At 43.9% G+C, this 22,638-nt stretch overlaps 1 protein-coding gene across 2 annotated transcripts in view; it reads right to left on the reverse strand.

Moving 5' to 3' along the window:
• Positions 1 to 1,511: 1,511 nt before the first annotated feature.
• LOC141264516 (uncharacterized) overlaps positions 1,512 to 22,638 on the reverse strand; it is a 232,666-nt gene continuing 211,539 nt past the window's right edge. Inside the window, exons 20-22 of one of the 2 annotated variants that reach the window (XM_073676796.1) lie at positions 13,281 to 13,347; positions 12,614 to 12,738; positions 1,512 to 1,772 (exon numbers count right to left, since the gene is read on the reverse strand). In XM_073676796.1, coding sequence (XP_073532897.1) covers positions 1,768 to 1,772; positions 12,614 to 12,738; positions 13,281 to 13,347 — 197 coding nt within the window. In that variant the 3' untranslated portion in view covers positions 1,512 to 1,767. Of the gene's footprint in view, positions 1,773 to 12,613; positions 12,739 to 13,280; positions 13,348 to 22,638 lie in introns of those variants that run through there. The other variant, XM_073676798.1, reaches the window with a different exon arrangement.

Raw genomic sequence — 22,638 nt, forward strand, 5'->3', positions numbered from 1 at the left:
TTTTGTGTGATTTTTTTAAAAAAGTTACAAGGTTATAAATATTTCTTAAACCTTCTTTGCCTATTTTTTATGGCCCACTTTTCAAAAAAATTGCAAACAGTTGTGCAACAAAATAGGCTACATCAAAAACATAAAAGTGGCAAAAAAAGCCTTTATAAATTCCCGCTATTTGTTTTCTGTATATTTTATGCTGATATTTTTGTTTTTTTTTTAAAGGTGTTTTTATGTGTGCTTGATTCAGGTAAGTACAATTAAGTTGATAACGGACTTTTCCAGTTTTTGTATTACTTTAGTGATGAAAAAAAGATTTGGACATTTGTGAAAAATTTTTTTTTGAACTGAGGAACCATTTTCCGAGATTTGTAACATTTTCAATTTGTGGTAAATGGAGCTGTGTGAGAGCTTGTTTTTGCAGGGCAAGATAACGTTTTTATTGATACTATTTTTGTGGCAGATATGATGTTTTCATCACTCCTTATTGTTTTTTATTACGGCGACCCAAAAAATGCAATTTGGCATTTTGAATTTTTTTTTTTTTTGCCTTTACGTCATTTACCGATCGGGTTAATTCATTTTTTATTTTTATAGATCGGGCTATTATGGACACAGCGATACCACTTATGTGTTTTTTTTTTTTTTTTTCTTAATATCTGTTGTCTGTGTAATGCAGGAGAGGACAGGTCCTCCTAAACTGGAGATGCTTTTTGTAGCTACTCGCCTGGTTAGGCCACGGCCTCACTATCAGTATTTGGTCAGTATTCGGTCAGTATTTTTTCTCAGGAGTCAGAGACAAAACCAGGAGTGGGTGATAAATGCAGAATTGGTGACTTGTTTCTATTATACCTTTTCTCTGTTTGTGCCTCACCTGACTTTGGCTTCCACTCTTGAGAAAAAATACTGACCGAATACTGACCAAATACTGATAGTGGGGCCGAGGCCCTAGGTGGGTTTACTGAACAGAGGATTCCTTCTATTAACTTACTAATAGACTGTATGGAAATATGTTTAGTAAACTAGGTACCCCCTCTCATGTTTGTGGTTGTGTCTTTTAGTCATATTAGTAGTCTAAGGCCACGGCCCCACTATCAATATTTGGTCAGTATTCGGTCAGTATTTTTTCTCAGGAGTGGGAGCCAAACCCAGGTGAGGAACAATCAGAGAAAAGGTATAATAGAAGCAAGTCACCAATTCTGTATTTATCACCCACTCCTGGTTTTGGCTCCCACTCCTGAGAAAAAATACTGACCGAATACTGATAGTGGGGCCGTGGCCTAAGGGGTAACGTTTCTATTTGTGGAGAGTGACAAGCCAAGCCTGGCATGTCAGAGTGAGGAGACTTATAAGCCATGCAATGCTCCTCTGGGAAATTAAATATGAAAATTGTCTCTTTACAGAGGAAGAGGACTAGGACTCTAGCGCCACCTATTGGAAGCTGTGATCCTAAAAGTCATTATTGACTTTTTAACCAGCTCTCACTGTAATTTCCAGAGCGGTCCTTAATATCATAAGTGAAGTGACTCGGTTAATGCTTTTTATTTAAAGAGTCGGCCATTCCACCATGAAGATTTCACATTGAATAAATAGAGGTAGAGGGAAACGAGGCGCCTTCCTTCAGAAATAATACAAAGCGCACAGAATTTGCAAGAATGATAATTTTTTAAGATGTTCATTTTCAGGTCATCCAGAGGTTATGAAATAAGTCTTTTCTTCTGAATTATGGAGATTCTCAGTCCAGGAGGAAGAAGTCTGATGGACGGACGTATGCCGTTACGCTGAAAAAAGAAATGATGTCGTAAATATAGACGAATATGTATACAGCAGGATTAAAATAGACTAAAATCAGTCAGTCTAGATAGCCGAATTAGAAAGTTTGTGAAAAACAGCACAATCTAAGTGTGTGTGAGCTGCGTCCAACACCACTGTGTGCCATGCAGGGGTCTCTCAGGTGCTGGACCCACATGCACTGGACATTTACACGTACAAGTGCCAAATCACACTGTATTCATCCACTACATGAGACACTTAAACCATACCATAGTGCACAAGCTTATGCTCACAGTTCCCAGAACTCCTGGATGAAACAGAGAAGGCAATGTGAGCTGAAGGGGCACGATGTTGTGTCGAATCCCATAGTCCTTGCATTTTAGGGATCAGATGGGTCTTGGAAGTTGATTCCCCACTGCTGAAAACATTCTGAGCACTCACTGAGCAATGCATCAAATTAGGGGCACAAAATGACCCACCAATCATGGGCAGAATATAAACCAAGAACCATGGTCCAAATATGAACTACCAATCATGGGCACATCAAAAACTACTAATCATCGGCACAATATAAGGCACCAGTCAGGGGCACAACCTAAGGCATCAGTCAGGGGCACAACATAAGGCATAAATCAGGGGCACAACATAAGGCATCAGTCAGGGGCACAACATAAGGCATAAATCAGGGGCACAACATAAGGCACCAGTCAGGGGCACAACATATGGCACCAGTCAGGGGCACAACATATGGCATCAGTCAGGGGCACAACATAAGGCACCAGTCAGGGGCACAACATAAGGCATCAGTCAGGGGCACAACATAAGGCATCAGTCAGGGGCACAACATAAGGCATCAGTCAGGGGCACAACATAAGGCATAAATCAGGGGCACAACATAAGGCACCAGTCAGGGGCACAACATAAGGCATCAGTCAGGGGCACAACATAAGGCATAAATCAGGGGCACAACATAAGGCATCAGTCAGGGGCACAACATAAGGCATCAGTCAGGGGCACAACATAAGGCACCAGTCAGGGGCACAACATAAGGCATCAGTCAGGGGCACAACATAAGGCATCAGTCAGAGGCACAACATAAGGCATCAGTCAGGGGCACAACATAAGGCATCAGTCAGGGGCACAACATAAGGCATCAGTCAGGGGCACAACATAAGGCATAAATCAGGGGCACAATATAAGGCACCAGTCAGGGGCACAACATAAGGCACCAGTCAGGGGCACAACATAAGGCACCAGTCAGGGGCACAACATAAGGCATAAATCAGGGGCACAACATAAGGCATCAGTCAGGGGCACAACATAAGGCACCAGTCAGGGGCACAACATAAGGCATCAGTCAGGGGCACAACATAAGGCACAAGTCAGGGGCACAACATAAGGCATCAGTCAGGGGCACAACATAAGGCCCCAGTCAGGGGCACAACATAAGGCATAAATCAGGGGCACAACATAAGGCATCAGTCAGGGGCACAACATAAGGCATAAATCAGGGGCACAACATAAGGCATCAGTCAGGGGCACAACATAAGGCATAAATCAGGGGCACAACAAAAGGCACCAGTCAGGGGCACAACATAAGGCATAAATCAGGGGCACAACATAAGGCATAAATCAGGGGCACAACATAAGGCATCAGTCAGGGGCACAACATAAGGCATAAATCAGGGGCACAACATAAGGCACCAGTCAGGGGCACAACATAAGGCATCAGTAAGGGGCACAACATAAGGCATCAGTCAGGGGCACAACATAAGGCACCAGTCAGGGGCACAACATAAGGCATCAGTCAGGGGCACAACATAAGGCATCAGTCAGAGGCACAACATAAGGCATCAGTCAGGGGCACAACATAAGGCATCAGTCAGGGGCACAACATAAGGCATAAATCAGGGGCACAACATAAGGCACCAGTCAGGGGCACAACATAAGGCATAAATCAGGGGCACAACATAAGGCACCAGTCAGGGGCACAACATAAGGCATAAATCAGGGGCACAACATAAGGCACCAGTCAGGGGCACAACATAAGGCATCAGTCAGGGGCACAACATAAGGCATCAGTCAGGGGCACAACATAAGGCACCAGTCAGGGGCACAACATAAGGCATCAGTCAGGGGCACAACATAAGGCATCAGTCAGAGGCACAACATAAGGCATCAGTCAGGGGCACAACATAAGGCATCAGTCAGGGGCACAACATAAGGCATCAGTCAGGGGCACAACATAAGGCATCAGTCAGGGGCACAACATAAGGCATAAATCAGGGGCACAATATAAGGCACCAGTCAGGGGCACAACATAAGGCACCAGTCAGGGGCACAACATAAGGCACCAGTCAGGGGCACAACATAAGGCATCAGTCAGGGGCACAACATAAGGCATCAGTCAGGGGCACAACATAAGGCACCAGTCAGGGGCACAACATAAGGCATCAGTCAGGGGCACAACATAAGGCATCAGTCAGGGGCACAACATAAGGCACCAGTCAGGGGCACAACATAAGGCATCAGTCAGGGGCACAACATAAGGCACCAGTCAGGGGCACAACATAAGGCATAAATCAGGGGCACAACATAAGGCATCAGTCAGGGGCACAACATAAGGCATAAATCAGGGGCACAACATAAGGCACCAGTCAGGGGCACAACATAAGGCATAAATCAGGGGCACAACATAAGGCATCAGTCAGGGGCACAACATAAGGCACCAGTCAGGGGCACAACATAAGGCATAAATCAGGGGCACAACATAAGGCATCAGTCAGGGGCACAACATAAGGCATAAATCAGGGGCACAACATAAGGCATCAGTCAGGGGCACAACATAAGGCATAAATCAGGGGCACAACATAAGGCACCAGTCAGGGGCACAACATAAGGCATCAGTCAACGGCACAACATAAGGCATCAGTCAGGGGCACAACATAAAGCATCAGTCAGGGGCACAACATAAGGCATAAATCAGGGGCACAATATAAAGCATAAATCAGGGGCACAATATAAAGCATAAATCAGGGGCACAACATAAGGCACCAGTCAGGGGCACAACATAAGGCATCAGTCAACGGCACAACATAAGGCATCAGTCAGGGGCACAACATAAAGCATCAGTCAGGGGCACAACATAAGGCATAAATCAGGGGCACAATATAAAGCATAAATCAGGGGCACAACATAAAGCATAAATCAGGGGCACAACATAAGGCATCAGTCAACGGCACAACATAAGGCATCAGTCAGGGGCACAACATAAGGCATCAGTCAGGGGCACAATATAAGGCATAAATCAGGGGCACAACATAAGGCATCAGTCAGGGGCACAACATAAGGCATAAATCAGGGGCACAACATAAGGCATCAGTCAGGGGCACAACATAAGGCATAAATCAGGGGCACAATATAAGGCACCAGTCAGGGGCACAACATAAGGCACCAGTCAGGGGCACAACATAAGGCACCAGTCAGGGGCACAACATAAGGCATCAGTCAGGGGCACAACATAAGGCATCAGTCAGGGGCACAACATAAGGCACCAGTCAGGGGCACAACATAAGGCATCAGTCAGGGGCACAACATAAGGCATCAGTCAGGGGCACAACATAAGGCACCAGTCAGGGGCACAACATAAGGCATCAGTCAGGGGCACAACATAAGGCACCAGTCAGGGGCACAACATAAGGCATAAATCAGGGGCACAACATAAGGCATCAGTCAGGGGCACAACATAAGTTATAAATCAGGGGCACAACATAAGGCACCAGTCAGGGGCACAACATAAGGCATCAGTCAGGGGCACAACATAAGGCATCAGTCAGGGGCACAACATAAGGCATAAATCAGGGGCACAATATAAGGCACCAGTCAGGGGCACAACATAAGGCACCAGTCAGGGGCACAACATAAGGCACCAGTCAGGGGCACAACATAAGGCACCAGTCAGGGGCACAACATAAGGCATCAGTCAGGGGCACAACATAAGGCACCAGTCAGGGGCACAACATAAGGCATAAATCAGGGGCACAACATAAGGCATCAGTCAGGGTCACAACATAAGGCATAAATCAGGGGCACAACATAAGGCACCAGTCAACGGCACAACATAAGGCATAAATCAGGGGCACAATATAAAGCATAAATCAGGGGCACAACATAAAGCATAAATCAGGGGCACAACATAAGGCATCAGTCAGGGGCACAATATAAAGGATAAATCAGGGGCACAACATAAAGCATCAGTCAACGGCACAACATAAAGCACCAGTCAGGGGCACAATATAAAGCATAAATCAGGGGCACAACATAAGGCACCAGTCAATGGCACAACATAAGGCATCAGTCAGGGGCACAACATAAAGCATCAGTCAGGGGCACAATATAAAGCATAAATCAGGGGCACAACATAATGAACCAGTCAACGGCACAACATAAGGCATCAGTCAGGGGCACAACATAAGGCATCAGTCAGGGGCACAACGTAAGGCATCAGTCAGGGGCATAACATAAGGTATAAATCCCGGGCACAACATAAGGCATCAGTCAGGGGCACAACATAAGGCATAAATCAGGGGCACAACATAAGGCATCAGTGAGGTGCACAACATAAGGCACCAGTGAGGGGCACAACATAAAGCATAAATCAGGGGCACAACATAAGGCATCAGTGAGGGGCACAACATAAGGCATAAATCAGGGGCACAACATAAGGCACCAGTCAATGGCACAACATAAGGCATCAGTCAGGGGCACAACATAAGGTATAAATCCCGGGCACAACATAAGGCATCAGTCAGGGGCACAACATAAGGTATAAATCCCGGGCACAACATAAGGCATAAATCAGGGGCACAACATAAGGCATCAGTCAGGGGCACAACATAAGGCATCAGTCAGGGGCACAACATAAGGCATCAGTCAGGGGCACAACATAAGGCATAAATCAGGGGCACAATATAAGGCACCAGTCAGGGGCACAACATAAGGCACCAGTCTAGGGCACAACATAAGGCACCAGTCAGGGGCACAACATAAGGCATCAGTCAGGGGCACAACATAAGGCACCAGTCAGGGGCACAACATAAGGCATCAGTCAGGGGCACAACATAAGGCATCTGTCAGGGGCACAACATAAGGCACCAGTCAGGGGCACAACATAAGGCATCAGTCAGGGGCACAACATAAGGCATAAATCAGGGGCACAACATAAGGCATCAGTCAGGGGCACAACATAAGGCATAAATCAGGGGCACAACATAAGACATCAGTCAGGGGCACAACATAAGGCATAAATCAGGGGCACAACATAAGGCACCAGTCAACGGCACAACATAAGGCATAAATCAAGGGCACAATATAAAGCATAAATCAGGGGCACAACATAAAGCATAAATCAGGGGCACAACATAAGGCACCAGTCAGGGGCACAATATAAAGGATAAATCAGGGGCACAACATAAAGCATCAGTCAACGGCACAACATAAAGCATCAGTCAGGGGCACAATATAAAGCATAAATCAGGGGCACAACATAAGGCACCAGTCAATGGCACAACATAAGGCATCAGTCAGGGGCACAACATAAAGCATCAGTCAGGGGCACAATATAAAGCATAAATCAGGGGCACAACATAATGAACCAGTCAACGGCACAACATAAGGCATCAGTCAGGGGCACAACATAAGGCATCAGTCAGGGGCACAACGTAAGGCATCAGTCAGGGGCACAACATAAGGTATAAATTCCGGGCACAACATAAGGCATCAGTCAGGGGCACAACATAAGGCATCAGTCAGGGGCACAACATAAGGCATAAATCAGGGGCACAACATAAGGCATCAGTGAGGGGCACAACATAAAGCATAAATCAGGGGCACAACATAAGGCATCAGTGAGGGGCACAACATAAGGCACCAGTGAGGGGCACAACATAAGGCATAAATCAGAGGCACAACATAAGGCACCAGTCAATGGCACAACATAAGGCATCAGTCAGGGGCACAACATAAGGTATAAATCCCGGGCACAACATAAGGCATCAGTCAGGGGCACAACATAAGGCATAAATCAGGGGCACAACATAAGGCATCAGTGAGGGGCACAACATAAGGCACCAGTGAGGGGCACAACATAAGGCACCAGTGAGGGGCACAACATAAAGCATAAATCAGGGGCACAACATAAGGCACCAGTCAATGGCACAACATAAGGCATCAGTCAGGGGCACAACATAAAGCATCAGTCAGGGGCACAATATAAAGCATAAATCAGGGGCACAACATAATGAACCAGTCAACGGCACAACATAAGGCATCAGTCAGGGGCACAACATAAGGCACCAGTCAACGGCACAACGTAAGGCATCAGTCAGGGGCACAACATAAGGCACCAGTCAATGGCACAACATAAGGCATCAGTCAGGGGCACAACACAAAGCATCAGTCAGGGGCACAACATAATGAACCAGTCAACGGCACAACATAAGGCATCAGTCAGGGGCACAACATAAGGCACCAGTCAATGGCACAACGTAAGGCATCAGTCAGGGGCACAACATAAAGCATAACTCAGGGGCACAACATAAAGCACCAGTCGGGCACAATATGAAGCACTAGTAGGGGGCTCAAAATAAAGCACCAACAAGGGGCACAACATAAGGCACAACATAAGGCACAACATAAAGCACCAGTCAGAGGCACAGCAGTTTTTGTAATTGCGTTAAGCTACAATATAGAAAGCCCAGCTTCTCTATTGCCCCCTTTTTCTGTCTGGACTGTCAAATGGGGGAGCAGGAGATTCGCCTTGTCGCGAAATGTGGATTCCAAATTTAGAACCAGAAGTTATCAGCCATTTGATTTTCTATTACACATTTATGGAATATACTCTCTGTATGTCATAACTGTCTCCAATATGAGAATGTGGCCCCTGGAATAAAACAAGTTGTACATTCCAGACCTAAATCCTCTTAAAGGGGTTTTGAGGGGTTCAACATCAGTATTTTACAGTTGAAATTTAAATTAAAGTTTGTACATTTTGCTTATAAACCTAATTAACAATGAAAATTGTAATTGTTACTGTGTATCTGGAGGGTTCGCACCTTGATGACAGACTACAATTTTTCAGAATATAAGACAAGTGGTCAAACGCCTGCAGGTTCAAGTCCCCTAAGGGGACTACAAAATAAAGTTACTAAATTATTTAAAAAACAAACTATATATATAAATATATATATAGTTTGTTTTTTAAATACTTTTGTAACTTTATTTTGTATATACAGTACAGACCAAACGTTTGGACACACCTTCTTATTTAAAGATTTTTCTGTATTTTCATGACTATGAAAATTGTACATTCACACTGAAGGCATCAAAACTATGAATTAACACATGTGGAATTATATACTTAACAAAAAAGAGTGAAACAACTGAAAATATGTCTTATAGTCTAGGTTCTTCAAAGTAGCCACCTTTTGCTTTGATGACTGCTTTGCATACTCTTGGCATTTTCTTGATGAGCTTCAAAAGGTAGTCACCGGAAATGGTCTTCACTTCACAGGTGTGCCCTGTCAGGTTAAATAAGTGGGATTTCTTGCCTTATAAATGGGGTTGGGACCATCAGTTGTGTTGTGCAGAAGTTAGGTGGATACACAGCTGATAGTCCTACTGAATAGACTGTTAGAATTTGTATTATGGCAAGAAAAAAGCAGCTAAGTAAAGAAAAACGAGTGGCCATGATTACTTTAAGAAATGAAGGTCAGTCAGTCCGAAAAATTGGGAAAACTTTGAAAGTGTCCCCAAGTGCAGCTGCAAAACCATCAAGCGCTACAAGGAAACTGGCTCACATGAGGACCGCCCCAGGAAAGGAAGACCAAGAGTCACATCCGCTTCTGAGGATAAGTTTATCCGAGTCACCAGCCTCAGAAATCGCAGGTTAACAGCAGCTCAGATTAGAGACCAGGTCAATGCCACACAGAGTTCTAGCAACAGACACATCTCTACAACAACTGTTAAGAGGAGACTTTGTGCAGCAGGCCTTCATGGTAAAATAGCTGCTAGGAAACCACTGCTAAGGACAGGCAACAAGCAGAAGAGACTGGTTTGGGCTGAAGAACACAAGGAGTGGACATTAGACCAGTGGAAATCTGTGCTTTGGTTGGATGAGTCCAAATTTGAGATCTTTGGTTCCAACCACCGTGTCTTTGTGCGACGCAGAAAAGGTGAACGGATGGACTCTACATGCCTGGTTCCCACCGTGAAGCATGGAGGAGGAGGTGTGATGGTGTGGGGGTGCTTTGCTGGTGACACTGTTGGGGATTTATTCAAAATTGAAGGCATACTGAACCAGCATGGCTACCACAACATCTTGCAGCGGCATGCTATTCCATCCGGTTTGCGTTTAGTTGGACCATCATTTCTTTTTCAACAGGACAATGACCCCAAACACACCTCCAGGCTGTGTAAGGGCTATTTGACCAAGAAGGAGAGTGATGGGGTGCTACGCCAGATGACCTGGCCTCCACAGTCACCAGACCTGAACCCAATCGAGATGGTTTGGGGTGAGCTGGACCGCAGAGTGAAGGCAAAGGGGCCAACAAGTGCTAAGCATCTCTGGGAACTCCTTCAAGATTGTTGGAAGACCATTTCCGGTGACTATCTCTTGAAGCTCATCAAGAGAATGCCAACGGTGTGCAAAGCAGTCATCAAAGCAAAAGGTGGCTACTTTGAAGAACCTAGAATATAAGACATATTTTCAGTTGTTTCACACTTTTTTGTTAAGTATATAATTCCACATGTGTTAATTCATAGTTTTGATGCCTTGAGTGTGAATGTACAATTTTCAGTCATGAAAATACAGAAAAATATTTAAATGAGAAGGTGTGACCAAACTTTTGGTCTGTACTGTATATATACATACATACATGAAAAAAAAATATATCTATAAGATATAATGTAAATATAATATGAATAAAAAATAAAAAAATATATAAAAAAATCTATAATATAACCGGCCAAGCATGTCTCTGTCTAAAGCCTCTATAGACTGCGCATGCGTGACGCGCAGTCTGGCTCCAGACAGAAGAACGCATGGAGCCGTTACAGGTAAGAGGAGCGTATGGCGCCGGAGATCGCGGTATGTGTAGGCACTGAAAGCATACCGCGGTCTTCGGCGCCATACTTACATACTTACCTGACTGGGAGGAGCGTTGCCATGACGCCTCTCTTCGCCAGAGACCGGGGCAGGAGTGAGGCGTCGGATCTGCGCATACGCATAGCGCTATCTGGCGCAATTTTACTGAAGACACATTTGCAGTGTGTCTTCAGCAAAATGGCGCCGGACAGCGCGGTGCTCCGGCGCCGCACTCCTCCCCCAGCCTCCGGCAAAACAGGACGCAGCTGCGCTGGAGCACAGAGAAGAAAGGTGAGTATAACTGTTTATTTTTTTGTATGTGTGTACAGTGTGAAAGGGATGAGGGGACCACACATACCAGGATTGGGGGTTGAGGGGGCCACACATACCAGGATTGTGGGGTGAGGGGATCATGCATACCAGGATGAGGGGTACCACACATACCAGGATTGGGGGGTGAGGGGACCATGCATACCAGGATTGGGGGGTGAGGGGACCATGCATACCAGGACTGGGGGGGTGAGGGGTACCACACATACCAGGACTGGGGGGTGAGGGGACCATGCATACCAGGATTGGGGGGTGAGGGGTACTATACATACCAGGATTGGGGGGTGAGGGGACCATGCATACCAGGATTGGGGGATGAGGGGTACCATGCATACCAGGATTGGGGGGTGAGGGGTGAGGGGACCATGCATACCAGGATTGGGGGGTGAGGGGTACCACACATACCAGGATTGTGAGGTGAAGGGACCATGCATACCAGGATTGCGGGGTGAGGGGACCATGCATACCAATATTGGGGGGTGAGGGGTACCACACATACCAGGATTGGGGGGTGAGGGGACCATGCATACCAGGATAGGGATGAGGTGTACCATGTATGCCAGGATAGGCATAAGGGGTACCATGTATACCAGGATTGGGGATGAGGGGTACCATGTATACCAGGATTGGGGATGAGGGGTCCATGCATACCAGGATAGGGATGAGGAGTGCCATGCATACCAGGATGGGGATGAGGGGTGCCATGCATACCAGGATGTGGGTGAAGGGCCCATGCATACCAGCATGAGGGATACCATACATACCAGGATAGGGATGAGGGATGGGGTACCACAAATACCAGGATTGGGGATGAGGGGTGCCACGCATACCAGGATTGGGGGTGAGAGGTGCCATGCATACCAGGATTGGGGGTGAGGGGTGCCATGCATACCAGGATAGGATGGTGGGGACAGGATGGGGGCAGCACAAATACCAGGAGGAGGGCAGCACATACCAGCATGGGAGACCATATACCAATAAAAATGCTCGCCACCCGGGCGTAGAACAGGTTCAATAGCAAATATATATATATATATATATATATATATATAGATAGATAGATAGATAGATAGATATAAACAAATATAAAATAAAAATATTGATATAAATATAAAAATGTATATATATATATATATATATATATATATATATATATATATATATGTAAAAATTTACCTTTACCCAATTTAGAAACAATAAAATTAAAAGAATAACTATTAGGTATCACCGTATCAAAATATAAAATTGTTTAGCGCATGTGGTAAACGTTGTAATGAAAAAAAAATTAAAAATGCCCAAATTGCTGTCCCAGATATAAGACCTTCACCTATAAGACATTTATGGCAGATCCTTTACCTACATAAAGAATCTGCTCACCATTTCTGTGTGATGTCTCGTCTCTCGTTCTGCCAACGATGTCCACTGTCACGTGACTGTTGGGTCCATTATCGGTCCATGCTGTTGTCGGATCCGTGAATTGTCCATTTTCTGCATTGTAATCCCTGAATGTGAAACACAAGGGAAGGTGATTTATGACTACACGTGTCCTCTATCTTCCAAACACATGCACATGTACTGAATCTGCAAATTCTCTCATAAAATTAATTTTCCAGAAAACTTCTAGTGAGAATCTTGCTGTGCATTTGCCAGGGATTTCACCCTTTGCCCTTTTCACACGACTGAGCTATTTTTTGCACAAGAATAACCTTAGCGCCGGAGTTTTGCTTATCTAATACACTGGGGATTTCCTTAACTCACGTACACCACTGCTGGGACACAGGGACACATTTTTTGGAACCACGTGTCTGCCCTGAATGGAAATTAAAAAAAATAAAATGCAGCTTGGAATTTTTTTTTTTTGCATACAAGAAAAACAGGTGTCACATTGATGGTAAGAGAGGAACACTGATGAAAAACAGTCTGTTTTTTTCTCATATGAATAAAAAAAGGACACAATAAAGCCCCATGTCCATGGGGTCACAACATCTGCACATAACCCCATAGTGCCTGGCAGTACAGAGAAGGGTAGTTGTTTAGTTCTCACCTATCCCTCGATATCGCACTGGCTGGCTGTAGGTTTACTTGTTCCCAGTCTGATGTAGATGAAGAACCTGAATGAGATATCAAGGAGTGAGAATATAATAAGGAATATTTAACACCTCCATGTTATTTCCACTGAGTGATCAAGTAATGCACTGATTCTTTACTGCTGTCATCTAGTGCCTTCTCAAACTGAACCACGTGAATGCCGCCATGTAGTGCTTATTAACTATTCCCCCATGGAACTCAATTACTGCTCGGTGGTCAGCACTGTATGTAGCTTTGCAACGCTGGGGTCCTGGGTTCAAATCCCACCAAGAACAATATCTACAAGGAGTTTGTATGTTCTCTCCGTGTTTACGTGGCTTTCCTCCAGGTTCTCTGCTTTCCTCCCACACTCCAAAGACATACTGATAGGGAATGTAGAATGAGAGTGTTAGGGTGTGTGCCCACGTTGCGGATTTAATGCGTTTCCGCTGTGGTATTTCCACTGCGGAAACGCATTAAAATCGCTTGTTAAGATGTCTTCCATGTTTCCCAATGATAATCTGCATGTGCTGTGCACCTGCTGCAGAAATTTCCTCTGCGGATTATCATTACAGCAAAATCGTCGCCATTGACTTGCATTGATCCGCATGTATACACGTATACATGCGGATGTTATGCTGTTCAATGCGAGGATGGTACCCGGGTCTGGAGAAGAGGAGACTCTCCTCCAACCTGGGTACCATGGTACCTGCAAGTTAAAAAATAATTAACTTGGTCTGCGGTTAGGTGATAGTCGCATGACCATCAGCTAACTAAATGACGTCACCTCAGGTCCTGGCAGAAAACCGCGGGCCGCCGAGGAGAGAGGACGCCGCCTGGAGCAGACCGTGGGACGCCGGAGAGGTGTGTATGAATATTTTTTTTTATTCTTTACTTTAGAATTCTTTTTTTTTTATCTATAGGTGCAGTATTTTAAGCAGAAATCTCGGTCACACAATATAAATCCATGGCAGTTGCATGGATTTATATTGTGCGACCAACTTGTCAAGCCCTTTTCCACGTGATGTTCAAAATCGCTTGGAAAAGCGCTTGAAAAAAATGCATGCATAAACGCATGTAAAAACGCTTCTCCCTGGCAGAAAAAACACATGTAAAATCTCCATGCATTTTTTTCTGCCAGGGAGAGGAAAAAACGCTCAGGAAATTTCTGCTTAAAATCTGCATCGTGGGCACAAACCCTTACACGCACGCCGCTAGTTTCAGATAGGGCGAGACGGGTTTCATGAATTATTTGGAATCCTGGGGGAACCGTTACTCAGGGCGACCATAGGCTGAAGCTTCTCTCAGGTACACGATAGATTCAATTGCTGACCAGGCACATCTGACAAGAGTCTTTTTCAACAGTTTAACAGTGGAATTTAATCTGAAGCACGGCCAGTGCAATTCAGGGATATTACAGCAACAATCTTCATGACAGTACAGTCTCAGTTTCTTGAGCAACCGACTCCAGTAACAATATGGTAGTTTCTTCACAAGGCACAGTATTACAGTCTCTTTAGTAGCATAAGTCAGCATAGATTAGATCTCTTAGCAGCACATTTCTATGCATACACAACAGGCTTTTCCTTCACAAGGACTCACTAGTACACAGCATTCTTTATCCTGCATGGAGAGGAGGGGGGGAGGGTTTGATGAGGGAGATGATCCCTGTGACACAATTCCTTCCAGTCCTTATCTTCCTGCCCAATAATACTCTGCACTGTTAGTTCAGGGAGTTTATCTGACCTGTGTTTAGTTTCTCTCCTGATCTGAATCCTGTTCAGTTGTCTTCTGTCAGATACAGATAACACACTACCTTTCTCTTCGGCTTCAGCCAGACTACAATAACAAGTTCCCCACAATCCCCCTGGGGCTCTGCTAAAACACTCCCTTTCTCCTTTGACCGTGTTAACCCCTCTAGTTGCTGGATGCTTCTGAAGCACAACGCTTCCTGTCTCCTGTGGTTGTATATTTGGAAGCAACAGCACTACTTCTGCATGTTACAAGAGCCCCAATGGGGACAGCGATGGTGATATCTGTAAACCGCTGTGGAATTAATGGCACTATATAAGTGAACATAATAATTATTCAGCTGTAAACACCAAATATAAACAACACATTCATAAACACTACAAACACTTGAAGGGAAAGTGTTGTCAGAAAATTAGCTATTGTTTAAATCAGGTTTGTATATTAAATTTATTTTTAAAACACTATCAGTCATTGTACAAGAAGAGGAGGTGAGCTGTGATATCACCTTTTGTGAGTGGTGGATCCTGTGTTATCTACTGTATATAGAGGTGCTATCAGTCATTGTACAGGAGGGGGAGGAGGTGAGCTGTGACATCACCTACTGTGAATGGTGGATCCTGTGTTATCTACTGTATATACAGGTGTTATCAGTCATTGTACAAAAAGAGGAGGTGAGCTGTGATATCACCTTTTGTGAGTGGTGGATCCTGTGTTATCTACTGTATATAGATGTGTTATCTTTCATTGTACAGGAGGAGAAGGTGAGCTGTGACATCTTCTATTGTGAATGGTGGAAACTGTGTTATCTACTGTATATAGAGGTGTTACCAGTCATTGTACAGGTGGAGGAGGAGGTTTACTGTGACATCCCCTATTGTGAATGGTGGACCCTGTGTTATCTACTGTATATAGAGGTATTATCAATCATTATACAGGAGGAGGAGGAAAGCTGTGACATTACCTATTGTGAATGGTGGATCCTGTGTTATCTAATATATATAGAGGTGTTATCCGTGATTGTACAGGAAGGGGAGGAGGTGAGCTGGGACACCACCTATTATGAAAGGTGGAAACAGTGTTATCTACTATATTTGGGGGTGTTATCAGTCATTGTACAGGAGGGGGAGGTGAGCTGTGACATCACCTATTGTGAATGGTGGATCCTGTGTTATCTACTGTATATAGAGGTATAATCAATCATTATACAGGAGGAGGAGGAGAGCTGTGACATCACCTATTGTGAATGGTGGATCCTGTGTTATCTACTGTATAAAGAGGTGTTATCAGTCATTGTACAGGAGGAGGAGGTGAGCTGTGGTATCACCTATTGTGAATGGTGGATCCTGTGTTATCTACTGTATATAGAGGTATAATCAATCATTATACAGGAGGAGGAGGAGAGCTGTGACATCACCTATTGTGAATGGTGGATCCTGTGTTATCTACTGTATATAGAGGTGTTATTAGTCATTGTACAGGGGGAGGAGGTGAGCTGTGACATCACCTATTGTGAATGGTGGATCCTGTGTTATCTAATATATATAGAGGTGTTATCAGTCATTGTACAGGAGGGGGAGGAGGTGAGCTGGGACACCACCTATTATGAAAGGTGGATCCTGTGTTATCTACTATATTTAGAGGTGTTATCAGTCATTGTACAGGAGGAGGAGGTGAGCTGTGACATCACCTATTGTGAATGGTGGATCCTGTGTTATCTACTGTATATAAAGGTGTTATCAGTTATTGTAATCATGTCTGTGATGATAATGACACCGCAGAACAGTCTGTTATATAGAAAATGAAGTGGAGAATAGTATCAGGCCTAATGATGATTTTTAATAGAGTTAGTTATATGAAAAATTAAAAATGCTAAAAAAAAATACATTTAACATAGAATCCTGATTTAAACAAACGGTCATTTTGTGATGACACATTGCCTTTAAAGGTTTTAAACGCAAATTATGGTACTAAAGCAACGTTTAGTCTGCAATTGATTCTCCAAATTAAAAACACTTCTGCTTTTAAAAGGACTGTATCTGATAAATTCCATTTTAGTGTGTTGGTAATACAATTTTTTTCTGTGATATCTTTTGTGAACTGGAGCTCCACTTTAATGTTTTTGGACTTTTTCCCTGTTGAATCATGAATGTAGGTACAGTAGCTGGTCTTTCACAGGAGACTGATTCCATTCCAATCGCTCCTGACAAACTGTCCTCCAGCACTGCGGCTTCACATCGGTGCCTCCTACAACAGCCAGTATATAGAGCATATGCTGATCCAGCCCCCCAACATCCTGCATACCTGTTAGTAACTTATGTCACTACAAAATCCATGGCTCATCTATTGCTGGCCAGAACAGAATGACAATCACCCGCCATTTACTGATGTTCCCGGCATGAAAAACAAAAACAATTCATTGAATGTAAAAGTTACTTGGCCGGAAACGTTTATTTTTATGACATTGATGTTTTTTCAGTGGCTCCAGGAGCGTTCAATATTAATTCTTTATTCTCTCAGATCTCAGCAGCGTTTGACACCATTGATTTCCTGGTTTTCACTGAGTCATCTTTGATTTCACGCCATTGTGTTAGAGCGGATTGCTTCCTTCTTTAGAAAGCTTTAAAGTTGGATTAGCACAATTTCTTCCAATGGAAACTCTAAATCTTCCTGAGCTTCTGTGCTTTACCCTCCAGGTATTTTTCTAATCATATACTCCTCTAAGTTCAAAAGTTATACTGTACAATGTGTAATATCCATCCTTAGGATACATACATGAGAAAGGTCCCGCAGCTAAAAACACGATGATCTACCTCTATGGCCCCCCCCCCTCCCAGGAATAAAGTGTAAGGAGATGGACATACTGCCCACGTTCCCCCTTGAAGACACGCGTATTGTGAAATGCATTATTAGTGACAATGTAGTATTCTGCCCGACAGTAGAGAGAGTTAGAGTTAATAGCTGGGACTAGCCCAGAGTGGGAGGGACTAATGTGATGGGACAGAGACAGTTTCCTGTCAAGAAGTCAGATAGGGCTGAGCATGCAGTGGAATCAAACCTAAGGTCTGACTAGTCAGCAGAGCCTCGGTAAGTGGGTGTCCCTGACGTGAGTAGAGTAGAGACAGAGACAGTGGAGTAGAGCTGAGGAAAAGCAATAAAAAGACAGAGTGATACGGGTCCCGGGACAGGACAGCTAGCAGTATGGTTCCGAGTTCGCAACTCAGAGAGGTGACTGGCCAGGATTGAATAGGGAACATGAGACGAAGCGAGTACCCTGGGTGGTAGTTCCAAAGCATTAGCAAGCAGAGAAGCTAAGTAACGGTCAAAGTGACAAACCTGCTCCCCTAGGGAGAAAAAAGACGTGGGACCACGGGTTGAGGACAGTACTCTCACTTATTGGACTGTAGTACCGTGCTGGGTTATCGTGAGGGTGCAGGAACAGAATCAAGTAAGTCTGGAAGATGTAGAGAGACCATGTTGTAAAGGAAACGTTCGTGAAGTCATGCACCCACTACCTTTTGTACATATTGCCCATCAAGTTACTGTTCAGTAAAAAAACTGTTTATTGTTTACTCGTGGTCTCCTTCATTGAACTTTTCAACATCTGGTCGTGGCCAGCCAAAGTCATCAAGATCATGTGGCCTGCAAGGGCGTAGAACCCCTGTTGAAAAAGTCCACACACCCAGCCAGGACCCCCATATTCATGTAGCGTGCTGGGGCATGAAAGACGAGTACCTCACCTACCACCACGTGCCACATTAAAAAAGCTCTCCTAGTAATAAAGAAATAGGTGTCCTTGTTAAAGTAATCCTCCACTTTGATAAAATCAATGACGTGTTCCTTGATAATAAGATGATCCCCAGTGATTGCTCTGATCTGTGTGGAAACCTGACAATAAGTGTTCAGTTTCACTGCAGCACCACCACAGGGACAACTGAGCATTACACAGTGCCCATTCATACCAGTAGCTAGCCTGTGTACTTCAGGGCCGGACAAGTCATCCAGTGTGAGAGACGCTCCTTGTCATTTCTCTCACCAGTGGCCAAAAGATGAGAATCCAAATATGAGCACCCCTCCTCCCCATTTACTAAAAGGGTGTATGAACTTGTGTTTTGTAAACTGAATAACCCTTTGAGAAGGATAAGGGCTGAAAAGATTCCACTGCAGATGATATAAAGTGATGGGGTCAACCTATCTGTATACATGTTATAAAACATAAAATAAAGGTCACTCATTGCTGACCATTGTGCCTACAGGTTTGCACTGCTTTACATCGTGGTGGTGATGTGACCTGACGGTGGTGACCAATTGCTGTCATGAGATGTGATGTAATTGTATAGGGTGATATTTCGTGAGTCAAGAGGTAGTTTACTTGGTGGCGTAAGGAGGAGATAACTGTCTAATGGTACAGTGACATGTAAAAGTTTGTGCACCCCTGGTCAAAATTACTGTTATTGTGAAAAGTTAAGCAAGTTGAAGATGAAATGATCTCTAAAAGGCCTAAAAGTTAAAGATGACACATTTCCTTTGTATTTTAGGCAAAAAAAAATACGAAAAGGAAAATGGGCCAATGCTAAAGTTTAGGGACCCTTGGAGATTTGTGTGCTTAGATAACTTTGACCAGGTTTCAGACCTTAATTAGCCTGTTAGGGTTATGGCTTGTTCACTATTCATCGTTAGGAAAGTATGTTGGAGGTCTTTGTCCTGGTGGAAGACCACCTAGGACGCAAACCCATCTTTCGGACACTGGGCACTACATTGCGACACCAAAATCCTTTTGTAATCTTCAGATTTCATGATGCCTTGCACACAGTTAAGGCATTCAGTGCCAGAGGCAGCAAAGCAACCCCAATACATTTTTGAACCTACACCATATTAGACTGTAGGTACTGTGTTTTTTTCTTTGTAGGCCTCATTCCATTTTCGGTAAACAATAAAATGATGTGCTTTACCAAACAGCTCTATCTTGGTCTCATCTGTCCACAAGATGCTTTCCCAGAAGGATTTTGGCTTACTCACGTACATTTTGGCAAACTGCAATCTAGCTTTTTTATGTCTCTGTGTCAGCAGTGGGGTCCTCCTGGGTCTCCTGCCATAGCGTTTCATTTCATTCAAATGTTGACGGAGAGTTTGCACTGACACTGATGCACCCTGAGCCTGCAGGACAGACTGAATTTCTTTGGAACGTGTTTGTGTATCCACCATCCGGACTATCATGCGTTGCCACCTTTCATCAATTTTTCTCTGTCGTCCATGTCTTGGGAGATTAGCTACAGTGCCATGGGTTGCAAACTTATTGATTATGTTGAACACCGTGGACAAAGGAACATCAAGATCTCTGGAGATGGACTTGTAACCTTGTGATTGTTGATATTTTTCAACAATTTTGGTTCTCAAGTCCTCAGACAGTTCTCTTCTCGTCTTTCTGTTCTCCATGCTTAGTGTGAAACACAGAGACACACAATGCATAGTTTGAGTCAACTTTTCCCTTTTTTATCTGATTTCAGGCGTGATTTTAAAATTGCCTACACCTGTTACTTGCCACAGGTGAGTTTGAATGAGCATTACACGCTTGAAACAAAGTGGTATACCCACAATTTTGGAAAGGTGCCATCATTTTTGTCTGGCCCATTTTTGAGGTTTAGTATTGTTCTAATACATACAAAGGAAATAAACGTGTATAACAAAACATGTGTAATTGCAATAATTTTCTTGGAGAAATACTTAATTTTCTGAAACAACACCAACACTTTCGGGGATGACTATATGTCATTATATACAGTTGTGAACAAAATTATTTAAAGCACCACTCCAGCTGTTTTTTTTCAGTGCTGGAGTGGTGCTTCTAATCTAAGGTCCCTGTCCAGGTTCTTATACTTACTCACCACCATCTTCACCTTCTATCGTAACTGCGCCGGTCCCGTGGTGCCATCTTGTGACCGCAACTTCTGTCTGGCCAGGAGACAGAAGTCGGGGGCACAAGCTCTCAAAATAAGTCTATGAGAGCCAGAACAAGGTTCTCATAGAATTGCATTAAAAAGTGACGTCCAGCTCGCTCCTGCAAACACTGGAGCCATCTGGCAGGTCACTAACTGTTGCAGACCGACAGGAGCAGCATCAATAGAAGGTGAAAATGACGGCAAGTAAGTATGAGACAAGGTTCAGTGACCTTACATTAGAAGCACCACTCCAGCGCTGCAATAAAAAACAAATACTGGAATAGTGCTTTAATCCCCATAGCAAATTAGTTTGATTAGCAAAATTTACAAACTTTCTGCAATAAATCAAGCAATCAAGAGCCAGTTAAATAGCTCAACACAAAAAGGACAACAGAGACGAGGTTATAGGCTTGTTCAAACCAGGAAAAGGATACAAAAAGATATAAAGGCATTGACCCTTCCTAAAGATACAGTTTGAAGCAGAGGTCACAAGTTAAACGTTATAGGAACACCAGCTACACTATCTGGACATAGGAGAATGAGGAAGCTGTCTTCCCCCCCGAGTGACTAAAAGACCTGCAGAAGATTTGGATTTGGTGGCAGCAGGCACTGAGGTTTCAGTTTACAGAGTAAGGCGTATGGTGGTGGCTCGGTGTTACTTACAGTGAAGCATGGTGGTGGATTGATGATGTCTACAGTGAAGCGTCGTGGTGGCTCTGTGTTACCTACAGTGAAGCATAGCGGTCACTCAGTGATGGCTACAGTGAAGCATGGCAGTGGCTCTGTGATGGCTACATTGAAACATGGTGGTAGTTTGGTGTTACCTACAATGAAGCATGGTGGTAGTCCAGTGATGCTCTGAGGCTTCTTTGCACCAGAACCAGCAGTGTATGGAGGGAAACATGAATTCAATCAAATTTCAGAAAATCATAGGAGAAAACGTCATGACTTCTCTGATGTATCTAAAGCTTGGGGGACATTGTTGTCACAGGTGTGTCAGGTGTAATAGACAGATAGCATAACATTTAAATATACATGATGCCCCTCACCCTGACACGCCTCCGGAAGAAGCAGGCAGCGAAACGTGCGTTGGGGTGAGGGGACGTGGCTTGAGGCTCCCTACTGTGCTATTTTGGAGGTCTTCACTTTCACTTTCAGGTAATACTTGGTCTTATTGTTTGGATACAATACAGCTATTTAGATACAGCTATGAGAGCTGTGCTGATTATTATGTGATTGTGGCACAATGTTTTAGTGAACAGAGGATGGTTTAGGTATTTATGCCACCTATTGATACCCATAATTGAGGATTAATATTTATAGGAAGTGGCGGCAGTAATCTCTGATTTTACTAGCATTGCAAATTATATTTTGTCCTTACTGACAATAGCATTATCTCACTTGAAAATTTGTATGACTATTCAGAAAGTATTATGTAAAGAGATCATGATTACCTATTGTGTATGTACCTTATATATTTTTAAGAGTATTTATGGTGGTCCATGTCCCCTGTTATGGCATATTGCTTTTTTAATGTGTTCATTAATTTTTTTTTTCTTTTCATAATAAAAATTCATGATTTTAATTTTGGATCGCTTCATTACTCAGTAGTTTAATTAAGCTGAGCTGTTGGGAAATGTAATAGAC

The sequence above is a fragment of the Phyllobates terribilis genome, unplaced genomic scaffold (genome assembly GCF_046119375.1).
Source record: "Phyllobates terribilis strain yellow unplaced genomic scaffold, ASM4611937v1 Scaffold_4__5_contigs__length_816908805, whole genome shotgun sequence".
In the NCBI taxonomy this organism is placed as follows: Eukaryota; Metazoa; Chordata; class Amphibia; order Anura; family Dendrobatidae; genus Phyllobates; species Phyllobates terribilis.